The sequence below is a fragment of the Triticum urartu genome, chromosome 5A (genome assembly GCF_056163025.1).
Source record: "Triticum urartu cultivar PI428250 chromosome 5A, HENAU_Tu73, whole genome shotgun sequence".
In the NCBI taxonomy this organism is placed as follows: domain Eukaryota; kingdom Viridiplantae; phylum Streptophyta; class Magnoliopsida; order Poales; family Poaceae; genus Triticum; species Triticum urartu.
In genome coordinates this window covers 494,133,634-494,155,622 of record NC_141877.1, presented here as the reverse complement: position 1 = coordinate 494,155,622, position 21,989 = coordinate 494,133,634, and the positions used below count along the sequence as shown (strand labels likewise).

General features: G+C 45.5%; 1 protein-coding gene across 1 annotated transcript; it reads right to left on the bottom strand.

Moving 5' to 3' along the window:
- Positions 1-4,649: 4,649 nt before the first annotated feature.
- On the bottom strand, positions 4,650-4,892 carry LOC147972216 (uncharacterized). The gene has a single exon (XM_087522991.1). It carries the CDS (start codon positions 4,890-4,892, stop codon positions 4,650-4,652), a length of 243 nt encoding a protein of 80 aa, XP_087379117.1.
- Positions 4,893-21,989: the final 17,097 nt, after the last annotated feature.

The following is a 21,989-nucleotide window of genomic DNA, read 5'->3' as shown; positions in this document are numbered from 1 at the left end:
TTTTTTTTGCCTATTTTAGGGTTTCGAAGAAAAGGAATATCAAACGGAGTCCAAACGGAATGAAACCTTCGGGAACGTGATTTTCTCAATGAACAAGACTCAGGAGACTTGGACCCTACGTCAAGGCACAAGAGAGGAGGCCACGAGGTAGGGGGGCACGCCCACCTACCCCAGGCGCGCCCTCCACCCTCGTGGGCCCCCTGTTGCTCCACCGACATACTCCTTCCTCCTATATATACCTACATACCCCCAAACAATCAGATACGGAGCCAAAACCCTAATTCCACCGCCGCAACTTTCTGTATCCACGAGATCCCATCTTGGGGCCTGTTCCGGAGCTCCGCCGGAGGGGGCATCGATCACGGAGGGCTTCTACATCAACACCATATCCCCTCCGATGAAGTGTGAGTAGTTTACCTCAGACCTACGGGTCCATAGTTAGTAGCTAGATGGCTTCTTCTCTCTTTTTGGATCTCAATACAATGTTCTCCCCCGCTCTTGTGGAGAACTATTTGATGTAATCTTCTTTTTACGGTGTGTTTGTTGAGACCGATGAATTGTGAGTTTATGATCAAGTCTATCTATGAATAATATTTGAATCTTCTCTGAATTCTTTTATGTATGATTGGTTATCTTTGCAAGTCTCTTCGAATTATCAGTTTGGTTTGGCCTACTAGATTGATCTTTCTTGCAATGGGAGAAGTGCTTAGCTTTGGGTTCAATCTTGCAGTGTCCTTTCTCGGTGACAGTAAGGGCAGCAAGGCATGTATTGTATTGTTGTCATCGAGGATAACAAGATGGGGTTTTCTTCATATTGCATGAGTCTATCCCTCTACATCATGTCATCTTGCTTAAGGCGTTACTCTGTTTTTAACTTAATACTCTAGATGCATGCTGGATAGCGGTCGATGAGTGGAGTAATAGTAGTAGATGCAGGCAAGAGTCGGTCTACTTGTCTCAGACGTGATGCCTATATACATGATCATACCTAGATATTCTCATAACTATGCTCAATTCTGTCAATTGCTCAACAGTAATTTGTTCACCTACCGTATAATACTTATGCTCTTGAGAGAAGCCACTAGTGAAACCTATGGCCCCCGGGTCTATCTTCGTCATATTAAATCTCCTACTACTTAGTTATTTCCTTTGATATTTACTTTGCCTTTATTTTACTTTGCATCTTTATCATAAAAATACCAAAAATATTATCTTATCATATCTATCAGATCTCACTCTCGTAAGTGGCCTTATAGGGATTGACAACCCCTATTTGTGTTGGTTGCGAGGATTTATTTGTTTTGTGCAGGTACGAGGGACTCGCGCGTAGCCTCCTACTGGATTGATACCTTGGTTCTCAAAAACCGAGGGAAATACTTACGCTACTTTGCTGCATCATCCCTTCCTCTTCGGGGAAAACCAACGCAGTGCTCAAGAGGTAGCATAATCCTACAAGTCATTCCTAGCCTGAGCGGCTATATCATTATCATGCAAACTTTTAATTGTGCTACATGGTCCTTCTTCCCGGAGCACAATTTTTGACAATGAGTTAAGCTTACATCGATTTTCCTCATCATATCATTTCGCCTTGAACAACAAGCTTGATTTCGAGTTTGTGACATAACCATGGTCACAATAACCTTTCGCTTCATAATTCCTTTGACCTGATGTCGTCGCTGGTTGATTATATCTTCATGAAATCTCTCGACAAATGTGTCATTGATCATCATCAACCTTATGATCTCTTCCAAGATATCAATCAAATTCATGATGATAAATACCATCCTTGCCCTCGATGATTTGTGTTATCATCGGCCACTTTATTGCCTTTCCTCCAACACAAACTTGATAGTGTTTTGAGTTATACCTTGAGAACCTTGCTACCCAGCAGTTGTTCTTCTTTACCTTGGAAGTATTACCAACTTTTATGTCAAGAAAATCGTGAGAATTTCACCACCTCTTAAGAGATCTTGATACAGGTGATACCTCTTGCCATATCCGTTCATTCCTTGGTCCCCGTGTTGTTTCGAACCGGCAAACCGACAATTGAACTATGATGTGCGACTTCAAAACTTCTAGCAACCCTATTGCTTTGAAGTTAATGGTTGATATTTCATTCTTACACCATTGGTTATCGAATCACCATTCTAACATTGAGCATGCTACCTAAGCCCATATTTCGGGTGCACCTTTCAATCAATGATTAACTGTGTATGTTTTCCTCGAGCATACCTCATTATATCTTTTGATCTGACAAATGTTATCTCCTTGTTCGAATACTGGTGGGAATCCATCTTTTGGAAATATCGACTCATTGTCGCTGAGTTCATCAGCCACCTCCTCATCCTCTCCTTGGGTTAATGATGAACTCATGATTCGGAACTTGCTTCCATAGTTCATTCCCTGAGAATCTTACAATGTCATCTCGTCAATGTGAGTTGCACCTTTTCTTCTTAGGCATCCTGAGTCTGGGGTATCCTGACACCAATTGGACCTGAATCTCAGTCAGATACGATGGTTGGAACATATTCCCAAGAGTTATAACATTGGTCTTTAACCCAATAAGGCGATGTCATCCTAACACAGTTGCTCGGAGGGCCTATTGTTATAATTTCCTTTTTAGCAAGGTTAGCGATTCTTCCATGAGGAAATTGTAAGACTTATTCTGTAAGTTATTCTTGATGGATCCTTTGTGTATCCAAAGTCTGATCTCTACCCAGTGACCATGTCAATACTATCTCGAAGCACGTTTGTGGTACTCCAATTTTCAACAAAGAACATTTGTAGCCCAATGCTAAATGTTTCTTGCTCAATTATCCAAACACCATTGTATGGGTAATGTCATGAAATTTCTCTCACCTTACCTAAAGAGTTTTCTACATTATATCCTGTCATGGATATCGTGCTCTGCTTGTCCTTGAGAAGGATATACCCCTAGAATATGTGTTTTAACACATTTTTCTTTCCATTGTTTTGTTTAATCTAATAATCAAATTTTCCTTTCCATTGTTTGCTTTAACCTTTCTTGTGATCTACATGATCTAAGGAGTAATATTCTCCTGCTTATGTAAACACCTCGTTGTACAATTCTGTCAGCAAGACCCTGCTACTATTGTCGATGACATTCCGGCAGCCACCGATGGACGAGAACTTTGCCTATTGGTCCGCCTCATTCAACGAGCAGGAAAATGGTTCTCTTCGTTCCTCGCCCTTGGTACTGATGTTGTTGCCGACATAACTGATAGGCTATCCTCTGACATACCTTGCTTACATGATCGTGCAAGACGTCATCGCTCTTCCTACTTTTAACCCACATGGTGGGCCCGTAACCCATAGATCCCAGGATTGAATCGGGGGCGTCACATGACGGCGGCGAGCCCCGGCTCCGTCTTCGGCTTGACGAAATGTAGAGGAGCCGAGGAGGTGGCACGCCGGCCGCCCTCGTTGATGACGATGTCGGTGCTGCGGATGCGCCAGCCGAGCGGCGTCTCCGCGGTGGGCTCTGCCTTGACGCCGAAGAGCGCCGGCGAGCCGGAAGAGTGGGAGGAGGAGTGGGAGGAGGAGCGGGAGGAGTAGGCGGCGAACCTCCTGGGCACCCACGGCCCGGCGCTCCGGCGAGGGGCCGGCGCGGCCACCGCGGCGGGGTACGCCAGCGGCGGGTTGTTGCCGCCCTCGAGGTGTGCGATCACCTCATGCAGGGTGCGGCCGGGGACCCCCCACCAGACGCGGCGGCCGTCGCTGTTCTTTGTGCCTCCGACCACCGTCGCCCCGTTTCGTGGACGCTAGCCTCTGTGCCCGCCGCCGCTGAAAATATTCAGTCCAGGCCGCGTGGTTGTCAGCGGCGTACTAGGGGAGGGCGCGCTGCTCCTCCGATAGGGACGACCGCACGCGGTCGACCTCGGCGGCGAAGAGGCCGAGGCGCGCGTCGACGTCGGACACAGGGGGATGGGAACGCCGTCGTTGCTGAGCTTCCACCACGTCGGCCCGGCGCGCATATCCGGCGGCGCCGGGATGTTTGCCTCGAAGAGAAGCCACGACTCGCACTCCTGGAGCGAGCGGCGGCCGAAGCCATTGGCCGTCGCGGCGTCGCTGGGGAAGCGTTCGGCCATGGAGAGAGAAGGGGAAGGAAGGGGAGAGCGGCAGAGCTCGGCGGCGGAAGGGAGGGACAGCGACTGGTTTGGGCTCGGCAACGGGAGGGACGGACGGCGGCTGGTGTGGCCAGCGGTGAGGGAGGCCTTTGTTTATATAGCCCCAGGCCGTGTGAACGCGTCGCCGCGCCTGCCCACCCATGACGCGTCGCCCGTGATGAGGAATCAATGGCAAGGCTGACCGGCGACATCCTTGCCATTGATTCCCCACGGGAAACCGAGGCGTGTGTTGTTGACTCGGCGGGCCCGCCGAGTTTTCGTGCCAAAACCCCTTGCCTCGACGCCCCCAAGCGCCCCTAGCGCGCCGGGTTCGGTCTGAGTCCGCCGGCAACAATTTTAGCCCGAGCCGACGAAAAAAAGGCCTTTGGGGATGCGATTGGGCCGATTTTTCGGCGTCGACGGCCGAGAAATCGTCTGGGAACCTTGTTGGGGGCGTGGCTGGATATGCTCTAATATTCACGTCTTCCCGTGTCAAAAATCAGAACGATCCGCCGGCCGTAGCTAGTGGCCAGGACCCTTAGAGCTGGGCCCCGCCGGCAGCCTCCCCAAGAGCATATCCACCGCATCCCTCGCCTTCTCAGCCGCCACCACCGCCGCCGGGTACACCGCGGAGTACGCCGTGCCGTCTCCACTCCTCCCTGCTGGCGCCGGCCGCGCCGCGCCTGCAGGACCGGCTCCGGCTACCAGCAAGACGGCCATGAGGAAGACGAGAGCCACTGCCCGCCGCCCCGACAAAGATGCCATCACACAGAAGACAGAACTACCGACGATCAAAGGTGATGCTGGTGTAGTCTGCGCCTGAACGAACTCTGAGTAAACGGGTGAGTCTGCAGGGTTGTTTGGTTGGTGTAGTTCGTCGTGTGTGCGAGTGTGGTTATAGAGGTTGGCGTGTTTGCCGAGCTCGCAGAACGGCCATGGAAAAAGACATGTAGATGTGCTGACCGACCAATGAGCTGAGAATTCTTGCCTATTCTTGGCCTGCAACTTTAAGCTAAGAACCCTTTGGTATCTACTTCCTTCATTTCAAAATAGATGACTCAACTTTATACTAACTTTATAAAAAGTACTAGTTTCCAGCTAATGGTCTCGCAGCTGGGCGTATGCGGATTTGATATCGCTGATGAAAGAAAACGGAAGGTCGGAATGGAGGGCTCAAATTCTGTTGCGGTGTGCTGTCCACGAGGAAGAGGAAAGTTCATGCGCACCGTGCACGTACGTGCGTGTGAATGTAATCAACCGGCCTCGCTGCTCTGGCTTTGCAGAGGCTTCCTTTGCCCAGGCCCTGACTGTAAACTGTAAAGCAATTCGGGAGACCAACGAGTCGTTGGTATCAGACAACCTCGACTTTCTCAGTTTAGTACTGAAAGTTCCAGGCGCCCCCCTGCTGCCAGCCTGCGGATCATGCTTCGTCACTCTGGCTCAGGTTGCCTTCACTTTTCACGTCTTCCCATCGTTAAACGTTGAAACGCGCTAGCCAGCTACAGGGTTTTCGTTGACTTGCCGGCTATGTTGTACTCCCTCCATTCCATGATGTGCGTCCGTGCTTATCGAAATAACGAATTTCAGTGATATAATTTTTGCTCCCGCCGCAGTCGGTTTCGTTAGTTAAATTTATGATCAAACTTAGATCTCGGTAAACGTGAACGCACTACATTATGGAATGGAGGGAGTAGTGGCCGCATTCATGGCTTGTTGTATACACTTCTTTCCTCTTTCGATCATACAACTACTCTTCACGTCAACAAATTTATTTCCACATAAAGCCTCCTCCCAACCCTGTGTCGCCCGGGAGAACCCTAAGTCCCGCCGCCGCCAACCTCCTTCCCCCCTCCTCGTCTCGCCGCCGGCTAAGCCCGCGCTGCCCAAAGGAAGGTGGCGGCATGGTGGCTCGCGAGTGTGCGTGCATGTCAGGGCCTGGAGCTTGCTGTCGACGCTGCAACTACGGCCTCGCGGTGAGGTGGCGTTTGCTGGCAGCACGGCGGTTGTGGCTTCATGATGAAGTGGCGGCGCTCAGGTCTATGCTAGTGCGTTGGGGCGGCGGCCCCGGGTCGCGGTGGTGTCGCCCTCTTCTTCTTGGGGCGGAGGTGCGGCCAGGTGGCTGGTCCAGGCATCGCGACTGGATCCGTTGGCTCGGGCCGCCAGTGTGCTTCTACGTCTCGGCGGCTGCGCTGGATACCCTGGCCGTGGTGACGCCGGGGTTGAGGCATATGGTCGACCCGCCTGTTACGGAGGCGTGTGGTGGAGGATTGCTACCTCTTGAGCACTTGCGTTGGTTTTCCCTTGAAGAGGAAAGGATGCTGCAGCAAAGTAGCGTAAGTATTTCCCTCAGTTTTTGAGAACCAAGGTATCAATCCAGTAGGAGGCTACGCGCGAGTCCCTCGCACCTATACAAAACAAATAAATCCTCGCAACCAACGCGATAAGGGGTTGACAATCCCTACACGGTCACTTACGAGAGTGAGATCTGATAGATATGATAAGATAATATTTTTGGTATTTTTATGATAAAGATGCAGAGTAAAATAAAAGCAATGAAAATAACTAAGTATTGGAAGATTAATATGATGAAGATAGACCCGAGGGCCATAGGTTTCACTAGTGGCTTCTCTCAAGAGCATAAGTATTTTACGGTGGGTGAACAAATTACTTTGAGCAATTGACAGAATTGAGCATAGTTATGAGAATATCTAGGTACGATCATGTATATAGGCATCACGTCCAAGACAAGTAGACCGACTCCTGCCTGCATCTACTACTATTACTCCACACATCGACCGCTATCCAGCATGCATCTAGAGTATTAAGTTCATAAGAACAGAGTAACGCCTTAAGCAAGATGACATGATGTAGAGGGATAAACTCATGCAATATGATGAAAACCCCATCTTGTTATCCTCGATGGCAACAATACAATACGTGCCTTGCTGCTCCTACTATCACTGGGAAAGGACACCGCAAGATTGAACCCAAAGCTAAGCACTTCTCCCATTGCAAGAAAGATCAATCTAGTAGGCCAAACCAAACTGATAATTCGAAGAGACTTGCAAAGATAACCAATCATACATAAAAGAATTCAGAGAAGATTCAAATATTGTTCATAGATGAACTTGATCATAAACCCAGAATTCATCGGCCTCAACAAACACACCGCAAAAGAAGATTACATCGAATAGATCTCCACAAGAGAGGGGGAGAACATTGTATTGAGATCCAAAAAGAGAGAAGAAGCCATCTAGCTAAGAACTATGGACCCGAAGGTCTGAGGTAAACTACTCACACTTCATCGGAGAGGCTATGGTGTTGATGTAGAAGCCCTCCGTGATCGATGCCCCCTCCGACGGAGCTCCGGAACAGGCCCCAAGATGGGATCTCATGGATATAGAAAGTTACGGCGGTGGAATTAGGGTTTTGGCTCCGTATCTGATCGTTTGGGGGTACGTAGGTATATATAGGAGGAAGAAGTACGTCGGTGGAGCAACAGGGGGCCCACGAGGGTGGAGGGCGCGCCTGGGGGGTAGGCGCGCCCCTACCTCGTGGCCTCCCTATTGGTTGCTTGACGTAGGGTCCAAGTCTCCTGGGTCTTGTTCGTTCCAAAAATCACGTTCCCTAAGGTTCCATTCCGTTTGGACTCCGTTTGATATTCCTTTTCTTCGAAACCCTAAAATAGGCAAAAAAACAACAATTCTGGGTTGGGCCTCCGGTTAAAACGTTAGTCCCAAAAATAATATAAAAGGGGATAATAAAGCCCAATAATGTTCAAAACAGAAGATAATATAGCATAGAGCAATCAAAAATTATAGATACGTTGGAGACGTATCAAGCATCCCCAAACTTAATTCCTGCTCGTCCTCAAGTAGGTAAATGATAAAAACAGAATTTTTGATGTGGAATGCTACTTGGCATAATTTTAATGTAATTCTTCTTAATTGTGGTATGAATATTCAGATCCGAAAGATTCAAGACAAAAGTTTAATATTGACATAAAAATAATAATACTTCAAGCATACTAACTAAGCAATTATGTCTCTTCAAAATAACATGGCCAAAGAAAGTTATCCCTACAAAATCATATAGTCTGGCTATGCTCTATCTTCATCAGATAAAGTATTTAAATCATGCACAACCCCGATGACAAGCCAAGAAATTGTTTCATACTTTTGACATTCTCAAACTTTTTCAATCTTCACGCAATACATGAGCGTGAGCCATTGACATAGCACTTTAGGTGGAATAGAATGGTGGTTGTGGAGGAGACAAAAATGAGAAGATAGTCTCACATCAACTAGGCATATCAACGGGCTATGGAGATGCCCATCAACAGATATCAATGTGAGTGAATAGGGATTTCCATGCAACGGATGCACTAGAGCTATAAGTATATGAAAGCTCAAAAAGGTACTAAGTGGGTGTGCATCCAACTTGCTTGCTCACGAAGACCTAGGGCATTTTGAGGAAGCCCATCATTGGAATATGCAAGGCAAGTTCTATAATGAAATTCCCACTAGTATATGAAAGTGATAACAAAGGAGACTCTCTAATATGAAGATTATGGTGCTACTTTGAAGCACAAGTGTGGTAAAAGGATAGTAGCATTGTCCCTTCTTTCTTTTTCTCTCATTTTTTATTTGGGCCTTCTCTTTTTTATGGCCTCTTTATTTTATTTTATTTTTCGTCCGGAGTCTCATCCCGACTTGTGGGGGAATCATAGTCTCCATCATCCTTTCCTCACTGGGACAATGCTCTAATAATGATGATCATCACACTTTTATTTTCTTACAACTCAAGAATTACAACTCGATACTTAGAACAAAATATGACTCTATGTGAATGCCTCCGGCGGTGTACCGAGATATGCAATGACTCATGAGCGACATGTATGAAAGAATTATGAACATTGGCTTTGCCACAAATACAATGTCAACTACATGATCATCCAAAGCAATATGACAATGATGGAGTGTGTCATAGTAAACGAAGCGGTGGAAAGTTGCATGGCAATATATCTCGGAATGGCTATGCAAATGTCATGATAGGTAGGTATGGTGGCTGTTTTGAGTAAGGTATATGGTGGGTGTATGATACCGGCGAAAGGTGCGCGGTATTAGAAAGGGTAGCAACGGTGGAAGGGTGAGAATACGTATGATCCATGGACTCAACATTAGTCATAAAGAACTCATATACTTATTGCAAAAATCTACAAGTTATCAAAGCAAAGATTACGCGCATGCTCCTAGGGGATAGATTGGTAGGAAAAGCCATCGCTCGTCCCCGACCGCCACTCATAAGGAAGACAATCAATAAATAAATCATGCTCCGACTTCATCACATAACGGTTCACCATACGTGCATGCTACGGGAATCACAAACTTTAACACAAGTATTTCTTAAATTCAAAACTACTCAACTAGCATGACTCTAATATCACCATCTCCATATCTCAAAACAATTATCAAGTATCCAACTTCTCATAGTATTCAACACACTCATAAGAGAATTTTATTATTAATCTTGTATACCTAGCATATTAGGATTCTTTAAGCAAATTACCATGCTATTTAAGACTCTCAAAATAATCTAAGTGAAGCATGAGAGATCAATAGTTTCTATAAAATAAATCCACCACCGTGCTCTACAAGATATAAGTGAAGTACTAGAGCAAAACTATATAACTCAAAAGATATAAGTGAAGCACATAGAGTATTCTAATAATTTCTGAATCATGTGTGTCTCTCTCAAAAGGTGTGTACAGCAAACATGATTGTGGTAAACTAAAAAGCAAAGACTCAAATCATACAAGACGCTCCAAACAAAACACATATCATGTGGTGAATAAAACTATAGCTCCAAGTAAAGTTACCGATAGAAGTAGACGAAAGAGGGGATGCCTTCTGGGGCATCCCAAAGCTTTGGCTTTTAGGTGTCCTTAGATTATCTTGGGGTGCCACGAGCATCCCCAAGCTTAGGCTCTTGCCACTCCTTGTTCCATAATCCATCAAATCCTTACCGAAAACTTGAAAACTTCACAACACAAAACTCAAAGTATAAAATCTCCTGAGCTCCGTTAGCGAAAGAAAACAAAAGACCACTTCAAGGTACTGTAATGAACTCATTATTTATTTATATTTGTGTTAAAACTACCGTATTCCAACTTCTCTATGGTTTATAAACTATTTTACTAGCCATAGATTCATCAAAATAAGCAAACAACACACGAAAAACAGAATCTGTCAAAAACAGAACATTCTATAGTAATATATAGCTAGCGCAAGATCTAGAACCCCAAAAATTCTAAAATAAATTGCTGGACGTGAGGAATTTATCTATTAATCATCTGCGAAACGAATTAACTAAATATCACCTTCTAGATAAAAATGGCAGCAGTTCTCGTGAGCGCTAAAGTTTCTGTTTTTTACAGCAAGATTAACAAGACTTTCCCCAACTCTTCCCAACGGTTCTACTTGGCACAAACAATAATTAAACACAAAAACACAACCAAAACATAGGATAGATAAATTATTTATTACTAAACAGGAGCAAAAAGTAAGGGATAAATATAAAATTGGGTTGCCTCCCAACAAGCGCTATCGTTTAATGCCCCTAGCTAGGCATAAAAAGCAAGGATAGATCTAGGTATTGCCATCTTTGGTAGGCAATCCATAAGTGGCTCTCATAATAGATTCATAAGGTAATTTAATTTTATTTCTAGGAAAGTGTTCCATGCCTTTCCTTAACGGAAATTGAAATATAATATTTCCTTCCTTCATATCAATAATTGCACCAATCGTTCTAAGGAAAGGTCTACCAAGAATAATAGGACGTGAAGGATTGCAATCTATATCAAGGACGATAAAATCTATGGGCACATAATTCCTATTTGCAACAATAAGAACATCATTAATTCTTCACATAGGTTTCTTAATAGTGGAATCCGCAAGGTGCAAGTTTAAAGAGCAATCATCAAAATCACGGAAACCTAACAAATCACACAAAGTCTTTGGAATCGTGGAAACACTAGCACCCAAATCACACAAAGCATAGCATTCATGATATTTAATTTTAATTTTAATAGTTGGTTCCCACTCATCATAAAGTTTTCTAGGGATAGAAACTTCCAACTCAAGTTTTTCTTCATAAGATTGCATCAAAGCATCAACGATATGGTTGGTAAAAGCTTTATTTTGACTATAAGCATGAGGAGAATTTAGCATGGATTGCAACAAGGAAATACAATCTATAAAAGAGCAATTATCATAATTAATTTCCTTGAAAAATCCAAAATAGTAGGTTCATTAACATCAAGAGTTTTGATCTCTTCAATCCCACTTTTATCAAATTTAGCATCAAGGTCTAAAAACTCCGAATTTTTGGAACACCTTCTAGGTAAAGGTGGATCATATTCAGTCCCATCATTATCAAGATTCATATTGCAAAACAAATATTTAATAGAGGACACATCAATAACTTTTAGATCTTCATCTTTATTATCATGGTCTTCCGGTTTAGCGGCCATCTTATTAACTAAGGTAGCCTGCTTATCTGAAACTTCAGCTATTAACTTCTCAAGGCAAGCAATTTGGGATCTCAAACCATCAAATTCTTTAGACATATCATCGAGCTCTTGATTCATATAACTCATAAAGCTTTTTTGTTCTTTAAGCTCGTTTCTAAAGAAACTATTATGCTCAAATTGCAAGACCATAAAACTCCTAACGTTGCTTTCAATTTCTTCTAACCTTTTAAGGTGAAGATCACCAAATCGGGGAAGAGCCATCGAGACAAGCAAGCAATCCAACACACAAGCAAACGAGGAACGGGCGAAAAGAGGCAAATAGAGAAAGAGAGGGAGGATAGAGAGAGAGAGGGCGAATAAAACGGCAAGGGTGAAGTGGGGGAGAGGAAAACGAGAGGAAAATGGCAAATAATGTCATGCGAGAGATAAGGGTTTGTGATGGGTACTTGGTATGTTGACTTTTACGTAGACCTCCCCGGCAACGGCGCCAGAAATCCTTCTTGCTACCTCTTGAGCACTTGCGTTGGTTTTCCCTTGAAGAGGAAAGGGTGCTGCAGCAAAATAGCGTAAGTATTTCCCTCGGTTTTTGAGAACCAAGGTATCAATCCAGTAGGAGGCTACGCGCGAGTCCCTCACACCTACACAAAACAAATAAATCCTCGCAACCAATGCGATAAGCGGTTGTCAATCCCTACGCGGTCACTTACGAGAGTGAGAAATGATAGATATGATAAGATAATATTTTTGGTATTTTTATGATAAAGATGCAAAGTAAAATAAAAGCAATGGAAATAACTAAGTATTGGAAGATTAATATGATGAAGATAGACCCAGGGGCCATAAGTTTCACTAGTGGCTTCTCTCAAGAGCATAAGTATTTTACGGTGGGTGAACAAATTACTGTTGAGCAATTGACAGAATTGAGCATATTATGAGAATATCTAGGTATGATCATGTATATAGGCATCTCGTCCAAGACAAGTAGACCGACTCCTGCCTGCATCTACTACTATTACTCCACACATCGACCGTTATCCAGCATGCATCTAGAGTATTAAGTTCATAAGAACAGTAAGCAAGATGACATGATGTAGAGGGATAAACTCATGAAATATGATGAAAACCCCATCTTGTTATCCTCGATGGCAACAATACAATATGTGCCTTGCTGCCCCTACTGTCACTAGGAAAGGACACCGCAAGATTGAACCCAAAGCTAAGCACTTCTCCCATTGCAAGAAAGATCAATCTAGTAGGCCAAACCAAACTGATAATTCGAAGAGACTTGCAAAGATAATCAATCATACATAAAAGAATTCAGAGAAGATTTAAATATTGTTCATAGATAAACTTGATCATAAACCAACAATTCATCGGTCTCAACAAACACACCGCAAAAGAAGATTACATCGAATAGATCTCCACAAGAGAGGGGGAGAACTTTGTATTGAGATCCAAAAAGAGAGAAGAAGCCATCTAGCTAATAACTATGGACCCGAAGGTCTGAGGTAAACTACTCACACTTCATCAGAGAGGCTATGGTGTTGATGTAGAAGCCCTCCGTGATCGATGCCCCCTCCAGCAGAGCTCCGGAACAGGCCCCAAGATGGGATCTCGTGGATACAGAAAGTTACGGCGGTAGAATTAGGGTTTTGGCTCCGTATCTGATCGTTTGGGGGTACGTAGATATATATAGGAGGAAGAAGTACGTCGGTGGAGCAACAGGGGGGCCACGAGGGTGGAGGGCGCACCTGGGGGGGGGGGTGTAGGCGCGCCCCCTACCTCGTGGCCTCCCTGTTGGTTGCTTGACGTAGGGTCCAAGTCTCTTGGGTCTTGTTCGTTCCAAAAATCACGTTCCCGAATGTTTCATTCCGTTTGGACTCCGTTTGATATTCCTTTTCTTCGAAACCCTAAAATAGGCAAAACACAACAATTCTGGGCTAGGCCTCCGGTTAATATGTTAGTCCCAAAAAAATATAAAAGTGGATAATAAAGCCCAATAATATCCAAAACAGAAGATAACATAGCATGGAGCAATCAAAAATTATAGATATGTTGGAGACGTGTCAAGGGTATGTTGTGTGGTCTCCTGCTCGGGTGGTGGCCATGGGCTGTGTTGGACGCGTTAGTTCTGGCGGTATGGTGGTGCGTGGGCGACGGGGCAGCGGCATACGACTTCCCCTCTCCATGGTGACGGCCCAAGGTGATAACTTTGCCCCCCTCCCCCCCAAAAAAAATTTGTTGCACTTCGAACACATTTCAGACAAGGTCGAGAAGAAACCCGTGCACTATTGTGGTTGCGGGCAATGGCGACGCCTGTGGGCGTCATCTCCTCCCTGCAGGTGTTGCCATGGCCTTGTCCATCCCCTATTCTTCACCGGGGAAACCTTGGCTCGGTTCGCCGAGCCAGGCTGCGACGGCATCATGACGTTGCCCCCTTCATGGAGGGATTGCCTGGGTGGTCGAGGTGTCTTCTGGAGGAGTAGCTGGTGTGGGTTGCCTTGTTCGCCTCGGCGATGTGGCTTGGGGTGCCGAGTTATCTTGTGTTTGTTGTTGCTATGGGCACGAGCATCCAGGGCGCTACGCACTCCATCATCGATGCCTCATCTGCAACGCCTTCCTTGAGCCAGGCTAGCTCATGTTGTCCACTTGTTGATCTCCTAGACGCCATGAATGGAGAGTGTGTTGATCTAGTTTGCTTTGGTGTTTTTGTCGTGCTATGATGTGTTCGGTTTAGTTGGGACGCGGCTTGTGTGCTCTGTGTCCGTCCTCTTCGCAATGGTTTGGCTTGAGTTTGGGCAAGGCGAGTCATGTGGCGGTGTTATTATGGTGGATGTGGTTGCTAACCTCCCGATGTAGCACTTTTTCGGAAGGAATTGTAGTGCTCATCTTGGCTACTTCTATGAATATATGATACATTGTTTGTGCGTGTTTAAAAAAACTACCTGCAAGTGCTCAAGTCCAGAGAACTGAGCATAGGTAAGGTAGTAAGTCCTTTTATGGTGAAACCAGTCCACCAGAATTTAAGTTCTAGACTTGATATTGATGCTCGCATTTTTTTAATTTATTTTATACTTTTCGGTAATGTTCGTCCAATGGAAGAAAATGTTTCCATCAACTACGACGGTGTCTTCATCAGTCTCAAGATATTGTGTCGGCTAGGTATTTCGATGATGCTCATAGGAATAAAGTGTGCGTGCGTGCATGCATTCAAAAAGGTGCAAGAGCAAAGCCAGATAATTTCAACAATGGGTTCAAACATTGACTCATCACGAGCAGTGGCATCACTAGGAATAAAATAAAGTGCGCAATTTAACACGCCATGACCTACCTGTCCTACTGCTGGCTACGTAAAAAATCTACCACTAATAATAAGGGCGATGATACACGCCGGTGCGCTGGCCCAAACATTCGGCTGGTCTGCTGCTAGCCACCCAATCTAGAAAACACAAAACGTCATATCTTAGAGTCGTCTTCTTCCCTTTTCCTGTCTTCCTTCTCAGTCTCGCACACATGGGCGAACCGGAAAAAACAAAAGGGGATCCACACGCTCCCCCACACGCACACCACCACCCCCTCCTCCTCGTCGATGTGGCCGTGCCGGACGAGCTCCGGCGAGCGCCCGCCCCCCTCCCCCCCCCTCCAGGATTGCATCACAACCACCATTGATTTTAGGCGAGATTCAGTACCATGGGTGCAGCTCTAAAAAATGGGTCGGATCTAGCGCCCGGGCGCCATGATTGCAACATCCCCAGTGTTACCCCGCCTCCGGCTCATCGTGGTCGTCGCCTTACACCATTGTGTCCAGCGAAAAAAGATCTAAAAAAGCAACAAATGCTCAATGGTCGGTTGAAGCAAAATCATTATAAGGTTCCAGCAAAAAGAGACATCGTTTCTAGCAAAATCAAGCTCAACACAGGGAACTTCGGTGATTGATTGGTAGCAAAAAAATGCTAGTTCCAGCAAAAATAAACACTACTTCTAGCAAAATAACTTAGCAGGGATACTCCCATCGGTTTCGATTGTAGCAAAAAGAAAAAGTAGTTCCAGCAAAATTACACTGGTTCAAGCAAAAACACACGTCGTCGGCGAGGGCGCGTCTGGTTCCAGCAAATCGCATGGCCGGTGACAGCAAAAACGGATGTCGGTTCCAGAAAATAGATGACCGGTTGCAGCAAAAAAGGGTCGTCCACAGCCCGCCGTCCGTCTCTACGGCATGAAGACCTTTTGTCGGTTGAAGCAGCGGGAGGCGCCGGTTCCAACTCTGGGATGCCCGGTTGCAACAAAAAGGCATCGTTAGCTGTGCGGGTATCCAGCACTTGTCACCGCCGTCCCCAGCAACTGCAGGGTGCTGATTGCAGCACTTGTCGCCGTCGACAGAAACAAGTGCGGAGGTGGTGGATGGTGGCGCTCCCATGGTCGGAGACCTGCGGCGGCCGCCGCTACGCAGCCCCGTGTGTCGACTGCTGTTGTGCCGTGTGGAGGAAGAAGCAGAGATGAGCATAGGTGGTGAAGCGCACGGCGAGCATAGGATGGGGATGGATGAGGCGAGAGGTGAGAGAGATGTGATATGTGGTAAGGAAAGCGAAGGGGATGGATAAGGCAGTGATGCGCCTGATGAAACGGTGTGTGGGCCCATAAGCAGTGCGCTTGTGTGGGAGCCGACCGGCGAAAGCTTTGGCCGGTCCGCCGGCTTGAAAAGTTTACCTATAATAATAAAGCAAATATTGCTTCTGATCCTGCGTTTAAAAATTACCCTTAAAGTTGCTATATATTACCCTCTATACCACCCATAAGTGAAAACGCTTCGGGTTGTTTTCTTTCAAAGTTGCCTCATGCTCAGATCTTTTAAATATATGATATCCTATATACGTACATTGCAATTACTAGTGACGTGGTGGCTACAGACTACTCCCCCCACCCACAACTCCACGGTTCGATCCCCAGGTTCCATTGTTTTTCTCTCACGCACTTCCTCCACCCACGTACGTGTTCATGGCCCGGGGCGTGGCGCCCTTAATTTTTTCCATTCTGTTTTTGTCTTGTCTTTTCTTATTTCTTTTTTATTTCTTCTTTAAATTAACTCGAGATTTACAAATTTCAAAAAGTTGCGACTTTAAAAAAATATTTGAGAAATCATAAATGTTTATGAATTTAAAAAAATGTTTGAAAATATTAAAGTTTTTGTGGTTTCAAAATATGTTGGTGATTCAAAAAAATGTTGGCAGATTATAAAAAAACCACAATTTGGAAAAACAATGTCGGGAAATAAAACCATGTTCTCGATTTTGAAAAAATGATCGTATATTCAAAACATATTCATGAATCTAATAAAATATCCATGAAATTTTAGAAAATACTCAAAAAATTCAACTTTTTGTGAATTTCAATTGTTTGCCACAATTAAAAAAAATTGATTCAAAAAAAATCATGAATTCGAAAATAATTCATGTATTCAATAAATGTTTGTCTAAACAAAACAAATGTTTGTGAATTTAAAAAATGCCCAATTTTTTGAAAAATTGTTTGTAAATTCAAAAAATTGTTCGCCGTTTCCAAAGTCTTTTATGTCTAGGTTTTGATTAGTTTTTGAGAAGTCTTGATATGTCTATGCGTTAGGAGTAGTTCATGGTAGATGAGATTTATTTTTAAAGTTTTAAACATTTCCTTGCGCTACACAATGACAAGTGTGTCGTGCGGTGGCAAGCTCATTGCCTTAGGATTTACCATGTCGAATGCATTGCGATCATGTGGACACCACGTCCATCATCAGTGAGGGGCGAAAGAAAGATAAGTGGCAAAATGATGAGTCACCGTGTTAAAATAGAGACACTCATATGTCGAGGTATTGAGTCATACTTATTTGGCAAGCGTACAATTTTTTTTCTACCGTTGCAACGCACATGCATGTTTGCTATTATGAATTAATTAAGGGTGCAGCCAATTTAATACTATCTATCTTAGTATGTAACAAAAGTAAATCAAAGACGACACAACAAATAGGAATATGATACCACATATCACATATAGCTGTTATATATTAAAAAACTAAAGAGTGCAAGGTATACCCGGTTGAACGAACTTAAAGAATCACTTGTTTACATACTCCAAAGTATAGTACCACCAAAGTAACTTCCTAGCTTCAGGTGTAGCTTTTTATCTTCCTTGAAACATGGAAAAAATGACAAGTTACTTTGACTAGTTTATAATAAGTATTGGGGTCATCAAGCGAAAGAGGCATATAAATCAGAGTGTCTCCTTTTGATTTTTCATCATCTTAAAAAGATCAAACAAACCATGTAAGGCTTCAGAAATTATTTGTAACAACATCATTTGATTTGCCTACATCTAACGGATGACCTTGAAGTGTCTGCGTCATTATTTGAATCAAATGATCAATTATTTTTGAGAAATGTCTTTTCATAGCTTAGATCAATCTAAATTTATGAAAAAGGCAATTAGAAAATTAGGGCAAAGGTTATTATCGTGATAGCTAGACTATAATGTAAGCAGGACATGCACAAGAAGGGGAGGGGACTAGTATAGTATCTCACATTAGGTGAGATCAATGAGATCAATTTTTGGTGAAAATACAAAACATTCTCAAAATATATTGCAGACACATATCAATGTTTGATGTACGATCTCAACAAGTTTCATCTTCTACTTCGACCTAGAGTAATAGTAGAAACAAAAAAGATGTTGAATATGAATAGTGTCAAAATACTATTCACCCAAAGCTGCCACTATTCACATTCCAATTTGTCTTTTTTGAGTCTCTAAATGTACATGAAGTTTTGAGCTAATTTTTTCCAGAGTTATAGACACACCCCGCAAGTATGTTGTCAAATAATTTCAAAAAAAAATCGGAATTTCTAAATATGAAATTTTGTGATTGATCTCATTGATATCACCTAATATGAGATCATATACTAGTCTCCCTGATAAAAGGGTGGGGATCCGATCTCACTCCCTTCAATTTGAAGGGCAACCGCCGACCTGTGTTGGCGATCAGACGATGCCGGTGGGCGAATAGAGAGGCCAGAGAAGTGAAAAGCGTGCAGCCTGTAGTGTAGGAAACTTGGAACCAAGTGATCATGCCCGCTGTGCTGGGAGCTCCTATATGTCACATTTTGCGACAAATTGTCACTGATTCGCACAGGGGTGCCCCGAATGGGCCGGCCCAATAGCAGCAAGTGAGAGCGAGTGCAGCGAGGAATCGAAGGGGTCGAACTCGGGAGCTCCTATACGGCGCTTTCAGCGCCGCTTGGCGCTCCTGGCGCTCGCGCGCTCCACCTGGCGGGCCGGCCCAGCAATCTCAACAGAGAGCGAAAAAATAATTTGATTCTAGAAAGATATACGGGAGAGGTGGAAATCGAAACCACGTGCCACCGTCTCAGGGACTCAGCCCGATGACCACAAGAGCCCGACGCCTTATATGTTTACTATGAGACAACAATGCATTTAAGACTTCCTTATTGACAACGCTAACACATGTTTTGTAACCATATAAATCAATTGAAAAAGAAATCATATATTTGTAATAAAATGTTCAACAGCATGGGAAAAAGTTTCAGGAATTAAAAAAATATCATTGGTTTTGAAAAAGGTTCATTTTTTAAAAAAATATCATGAATTTGAATAAAAGTTCATTAATTTTGAATACAGGTTCATAGATTTCGAATAAAAGTTCATAGATTTTGAATAATTGTTCACAAATCTAAAAAAAGTTCATTAATTTTCAAAAACAGTTCATCGATTTAAAATAAAAGTACATCGATTTTGAAGAAAAGTTCACAAATCAGAAAAAAGTTCATTGATTTTGAAGAAAATTTCACAAATTTGAAATAAGTTCATTAATTTTCAAAAAAAGTTCATCGATTTTGAAGAAAAGTTCACAAATCTGAAAAAAGTTCATTGATTTTCAAAAAAAGTTCATCGATTTTTAATAAAGTTCAACAATTTTGAAGAATCGTTCATAAACATTTTGTGAACGTTTTTAAAAGTTCATCAATTTTAAAAAAGTTCATCAATTTGATGCTTGATTTGAAAAAAAGTTCATAAATTAGAAAAAAAGTTCATTGATTTGGAAAAAAAATCTTCGAATTAGAAAAAGTCTTTGCATTTTGAATAAATAAAAATATATGAAAAGTGGGTAAAAGAAAAGAAAAGAAATAAAGAATAAAGGAAAGACAGAACAAAAGAGAGAAATGATGGAAGCAGTCACATCGTGTACGTTGTCCCGATTGGCTAGTGTGGCATGAATGGATAGCTTAGGTTGCAGGTTCGACTCACCGCACGCCCCTCTTTTTTTGCAGGATTTTAGAAATTAGAAATAAGGAAATGGGCTGGCCCGGCACGGAGGGATGGGTGTGCGCCCGTTTGCGGGTATCGAAGGAATGGGCGCCTTAAGCGCCGTTTAGGAAATGCTGTCGAACTCGCGACCTGAGGACTCTGGATTCCTATGATTGCCAGCCGAGCTAATGAGAATTCGTATGAGATAAACACCACGATTAAAAAGAAGAGGAGACAAAGAACCTCTTGCGTGAAGGTCGTGAGTTTTGCTTAGTACATGTAAAGCGTAGTCTGAATGCTGCTGCTCACTTGATGGCTCAGCTAGGTTGCTACCTGGCTAGGCTCAGGACCAGTTGATTTTGTGTAATCTCTGTCAAAACGAGTGTAAGACTGTTGCTTAATTAATATATACACTTGTTGACCCGTAAAAGAAGAAGAAGAAGAGGTTGTAGTAGCGAACCGGCGAACTAGGCCGGGTACATGCAATGATTTGTTCTCATCACGGACGTCCAACTTGGAGGTGGTAGAAGAACATACCCAGATTTTTGAATCTTGAGAGCATGAGTGGCTGCGCGAGCGAGCCGTTGGAGGCGACCCTGGGCGCGATGGGCGGCGCGCCACCCTCGGCCCCTGTCCTTGATGCAGTGGGCGTGTGGACGCAGGTCCGGCGTGGCCCAAGTGGCTCCCCGGCGCTGACGTCTCTCTCCACGGCCGGTGGTGCCCCGTGGGGTGCGGGCGGCAACCGTTTCTGGGCCCTGGCCGGTGAGGAGTCGAAGGGGGAGGACGTTGTTCCTCACCTCTGTCCACCCGAGCCTCGGACGGGAGCGTCGCTCGGCGACTTCATGGTGCTGGCGGTGGCCGGTGGCAATGGTCAGGGAGGCCGCCGCCGCCGTTTTGCGCCGGGAGGCGGAGGCTCGCGGGCGACGGCTTTGCGAATCTGGCGGCCGTCGCCCCCTCCCTCGGACGGCGCTGCTGCGGGTTCGGGGTACTCGGCGTCTTCCTCCTCGACGGGCGGGCTGGCCCCTGCGGTGGATGCTGTCGAGGAATGGCCGGCGCTCCCAGCGCGGGCTTAACCAGTGAGGCTGGCGGCGGCGGTGTCGGAGGCGGCGGAGCGAGAGCTAGGGCTGGTCAGGGTGACTACGCCTCCCTCCCCGCAGTGCCTGCCGGGCCTGGTCCTGGCGGTTGGGCCTGGCTTGGGTGCATGTGTGCCTGGTTCGAGGCCCGAGGCGGTTGGTGATGCTGGGCAGGCGGATGCGTCTGGGCCCACGCACCCTCCCCGGCCTGGCCCGACTCCTCAACCCGCTAAGGGGCCCGGTGTGAGCCGCTATATATGGCTGCGCCGTGGCCCCCGTGACCCTGCATTAGGGTTTCCTGCCTCCTCTAGCGAGGTGCGGCGATTTGGCAGATCTACTCGCTCTCTCCGCCCCTCCCCTCCCCCTCCACCCCTCTCCCTCTCCTTCACGGCGGTGACGGCCATGGGTGACCGCCGCGCCGACAAGAGGCCCATGGAGCCCCCGATCCCGGAGGCGGAGCGGCGCCAGGAGCGCGAGCTCCGCGAGAAGGCTAAGCGCGACCAGCGGGCTCGGTCGGCTGGCCGCGGCGATGGCAGCGGCTACGACCCGGGAGGTGGCGTCGGGCAGTCAAGCCGTGGTGACGGCAGTGGTTATGCGCAGGATGCTGGAGCGCTCGGGCGGGAGGCGGATTGGGGTTTGCCTCCGCCTTGGTGGCTGCAACAGCAGGAGCGAAAGAAGAAGAGAAAGCAGAGCCAGCGGCGCCACCATCTTGAGCGGAAATCTCCCGAGCACCCTCTGTGCGGTGGTCACAGTGACCCGCTGGCCAAGAAGCAGCGTGTGGCGTCGGGGGCGTTGGCGCTGGCGCTGCCGGCCGATCCCACTGGATCCGCGGTGGCGCCCATTCCCGTGGAGGATGGGAACGAATCTGAGTGCTTCAAGTGCGGCAGGATTGGCCACTTCCAAGCCCAGTGCAAGTTTCTACCCCTCTGCGTGCTTTGCAAGCAGGAAGGGCATGCCTATGCC